Below are 3634 nucleotides of genomic sequence, written 5' to 3'. Positions count from 1 at the left end.
AGCGGGCGCCGGGGGCCCGGGCGGCGTTGTGGTTTCGGTGCCGGCCGCGGACGCGCGGGCGGGCGTCCTAATGAGCTCTCTGCACGCACCGCGCCGGGGCCCGCCCAGTGCCCCCGCCCCTGCTCGCCAGAGCTCCTGGATCTGGAGGCCCGCCCCGGCGTCACCCCCGAAACTTCTTGGTTTCCTCTGGCGAGCCGAGTGAGGGGGTCTCTGTCGGCATCTTTGAGACGACCCTGGGGTGACGGTAGCTCCTTCGGGAATGGCTCAGGGCTCAGGCGCCCTCTGGCGGGTGCGGGACTCCATGCGTTCTCGCAGCCGCCGCCGGCCGCTGGCCTGACGCGCCCTCGTCTTTGCAGGGACCTGAGTTCCTCACCATGGGGCCCCTGAGCCGGGAAGCCTGGGCCCAGCGCCTGAGCGCCTTCCGGGCTAGTCCGTCCACCTCCATGGCAGGTCCCGAGGGGGAGGATTTGGGTCGCGACTTGCTAAGTGACCTGAGGAGTGAGAAGCTGAGCGAGCAGACCAAGGTAGGCCTACAAGTGTCTCCTGCTCTGGCCCGTGTGTTCACCCCAGCCCGCACAGAGCTTCATCTTCGTAATTTCCTTTTAAATTCTCCATCCCAGGTTTCCTTGCTGGCCCTCAGCCTGGAATACCCTGCCCAGCTGTGGCCTGACGCTGCAACAGCAGAAGCTGCTGCCACCTCTCTGTTGGACACCCTGGTCCTCTTACCCCCGCGGCCCTCAGCCCTCCGGCGACCCCTATTGCTGGCAGCCACCACGGCATTGGCGGTAGGGGGTGCACTAGGCCCCACCTCAGAAGCCTCCTGTCGGCTTCTTCCCCTGCTGCTCGGCTTGGCCATGGGCCGAGATCTGGGAAGAGGCTTTGGGCCCACCTCAGAACAGCGGCCCCTGCAGGCCACTGCGTGTGAGTGCCTGCGAGAGCTGGAGAGTTGTAAGCCTGGGCTGCTGGGAGGCTCGCTGGGGCTGCTGCGGAGCCTGCTGGGGCAGGAGGGCCCGGTCCAGCCACTCAGCCTGCTGCTGGCTCTTGCCCTGCGCAACACCTTGGTGCTACAGTCCAGGGCTGGGGCTGGCCTGCAAGGCCTGCTCATGACGAAGGTCTTCCCCACTGGAAGCGGTCCCTGGGACTGGACATTAACTGAGGATGACACCCACCTTCAGCCCCAGATACCTAGTTGGCCAGCTGCTGAGAGGGAGTGTGGTGCTGCAGCGCTGGAGCCAAGCCTTGAGGAGGCCAAAGAGCTGAGGGCTGCAGTGGCCCAGCTTCTGGACACTTCCTACCTGCTCACTCCTGTGGCTCAGGCCCAGCTTCTGTGGCTGCTGGGCTGGGCCCTGCGGGGTTTGCGAGGACAGCCCCCAGCACTCTTCAAGCCTCAGCTGGTACGGCTCCTGGGCACAGCACAGCTGACCCTGCTGCACGCTGTTCTCGCACTCAAGGCAGCCTTTGGGGAGGCACTGTTCACAGCCCAGGATGAGGCCTTGCTGCTTCGCCGGCTTACCCTGGCTGCTCAGCACCCATCCCTGTCCCCACCCACCCATCTCTTCTACCTGCACTGCCTCCTGAGCTTCCCTGAAAACTGCCCGCTGGGCCCCGAAGGTGAGGAGGCTGCCCCGTTGCTGCTAGGCCCCAGGCTCTGCCACGGCCTTCTACCCAGTCTCCTGCATGACCCGATGGCTCTCCTGGCGCGCCTCCATTTGCTGTGCCTGCTCTGTGCCGAGGACGAGGAAGAGGAGAAAGGTCAGATTCAAACCCCCCAGAGATACCTGCAGGAGCTGCTGGCTGGCTTGCAGCAGAGGGCAGCCCTGGATGGTGGTCCCCGGGCCTTGGCCACTCTATGCTTCCAGGCCTCATACCTGGTTGCTCGCTACCTGGGTGGACAACCTCTGGTGCTGACACCCTTGATCCACGGACTGGCCAAACTGTACCGAGCCCGACCTGTGCTGGCTCCCCACTTTGTGGACCTCTTAGATCAAGTGGGTCCTGAGCTGGGGGAGCCCCTGAGGGTCATGTTGTGGCAAGAGGTGGTGTCCAGGAGGGGCACAGATGAAGCTCTTTGCTGGCATCTGCAGCTGCTGGCAAAGGTAGTAGATGGGGATTCCCAGAGTGCCACCCTGAGCTTTTTACAGGATGCTGCTGCCTACTGCACTGACTGGGTTCTGCAGCAGGCATTGCTGCGGGTCTGCCGGGCCTTGCTGCGAGTGAGTGGGGGTGGTGGCCTGGCAGACTTACTGCAGGCACTGGCCAGGCAGCTGGAAGACCCTGATGGCCGTGACCATGCCCGCCTCTACTACATCCTCCTGGCCCACCTGGCAGGGCCCAAGTTGGGGGTAGCCCTGGGCCCCTCACTTGCTGCACCTGCACTGGCCTCTTCACTGGTGGCAGAGAATCAGGGCTTTGCTGCAGCGCTGATGGTGCAGGAGGCCCCTGCCCCTATTCGTCTGAGCCTGGGTCCCAGCAGGGCTGAGGGCCCACTGCCAGTGCTGCAGCTCCAGGTGGAGGTACTGCAGCCCATCTACTCTCTGGAGCTGCGTTTCCAAGTGGAAGGACAACTCTATGCACCTCTGGAAGCTATCCACGTGCCCTGCCTGTGCCCTGGCCGCCCTGCCCAACCTCTGCTCCTGCCGCTACAGCCCCGGTGCCCAGCTCCCGCACAGCTGGATGTCCGTGCCCTTTACACCACGCCCACTGGCCTCACGTGCCACTCTCACCTGCCTCCGCTGTCTGTGAACTTCGCCGACCTCTTTCTGCCTTTTCCCCAGCCTCCAGAGGGGAGCAGGCAGAGCTTCTTTGAGGATCTCTGGGACTCTTGCTTGCCAAAGGGTGCTGAGAGTCGAGTGTGGTGTCCACTTGGGCCTCAGGGTGTGAAACCCTTTGTGTCCCGCCACCTGGAGCCTTTTGTAGTGGTGGCCCAGCCCCCCACCAGGTATTGCATAGCAATCCGCCTGCCCCCAGACTCGAGGCTGCTGTTGCAGCTGGACTCAGCCCAGGCAGACGGAGTGCCCGTGGCCCTGCGGACTGATGACTGGGCCGTGCTACCACTAGCAGGGGACTACCTTCGTGGGCTGTCAGCTGCTGTCTGAGCCCTGGGGCAGCCAGGTGGAGCAGAACTGTGGCTCTTGTGAGATTTGTTTAAGAGAAGCTGGTGAAGGGCCAGGCCTATAATGCCTTTCCTAAAAAAAAAAAAAATCATTCACTGACAACCCTCACTGGCTGGTTTTCTTTGGGGCCCTAGTTGGGAGCAGGCTCACTGAGGTATAGGTCATAGGCCCTAAGAAAACATCCAGACCAAACCCCAGGACTACAGGGCTTCCCAGTTTTCCTGCCCAGGAGGTAGGAAGAAAAACAACAACACTGCTCTCTGTTTCCTACAAAGTCTTGCCCATGGCCACTGAAGTGATTTAGGAAGGAGGCTGGAGCTAGAACTTGGGCCCCCTAACTTGTGGGCCAGTGCTCTTCCACTCCCGAGATGTTCAGGGTCCCTGCCCCAGGGCATTCAGATCTAATAGGAAGATGGGCCGACGAGTAGGGGAGCCTGCAGTGGCCAAGTGGCCCCTTCTTGAGGGAGTGGGGGGCTTCCCTAGGTTTCACTGATTGAAGCCAGCTCCAGAAAGGGCCTGCT

The 3634-nt window shown here is 62.5% G+C and overlaps 1 protein-coding gene across 3 annotated transcripts in view; it reads left to right on the top strand.

Annotated features, from left to right (window-relative positions):
- The window catches only part of AP5B1 (adaptor related protein complex 5 subunit beta 1), a 17193-nt gene extending 13981 nt beyond the window's left edge, over positions 1 to 3212 (top strand). The window contains exons 1-3 of one of the 3 annotated variants that reach the window (XM_006149903.3): positions 18 to 244; positions 357 to 524; positions 621 to 3212. In XM_006149903.3, coding sequence (XP_006149965.1) covers positions 375 to 524; positions 621 to 3095 — 2625 coding nt within the window. In that variant the 5' untranslated portion in view covers positions 18 to 244; positions 357 to 374 and the 3' untranslated portion in view covers positions 3096 to 3212. Of the gene's footprint in view, positions 1 to 17; positions 525 to 620 lie in introns of those variants that run through there. The other 2 variants (XM_006149904.2, XM_027772438.1) reach the window with 2 other exon arrangements.
- The last annotated feature ends 422 nt before the right edge of the window (positions 3213 to 3634 follow it).

The sequence above is a fragment of the Tupaia chinensis genome, unplaced genomic scaffold, assembly GCF_000334495.1.
Source record: "Tupaia chinensis unplaced genomic scaffold, TupChi_1.0 Scaffold000273_1, whole genome shotgun sequence".
NCBI classification, from domain to species: domain Eukaryota; kingdom Metazoa; phylum Chordata; class Mammalia; order Scandentia; family Tupaiidae; genus Tupaia; species Tupaia belangeri.
The sequence above is the reverse complement of the archived record's forward strand: the minus strand, read 5'-3'. Positions and strand labels throughout refer to the sequence as shown.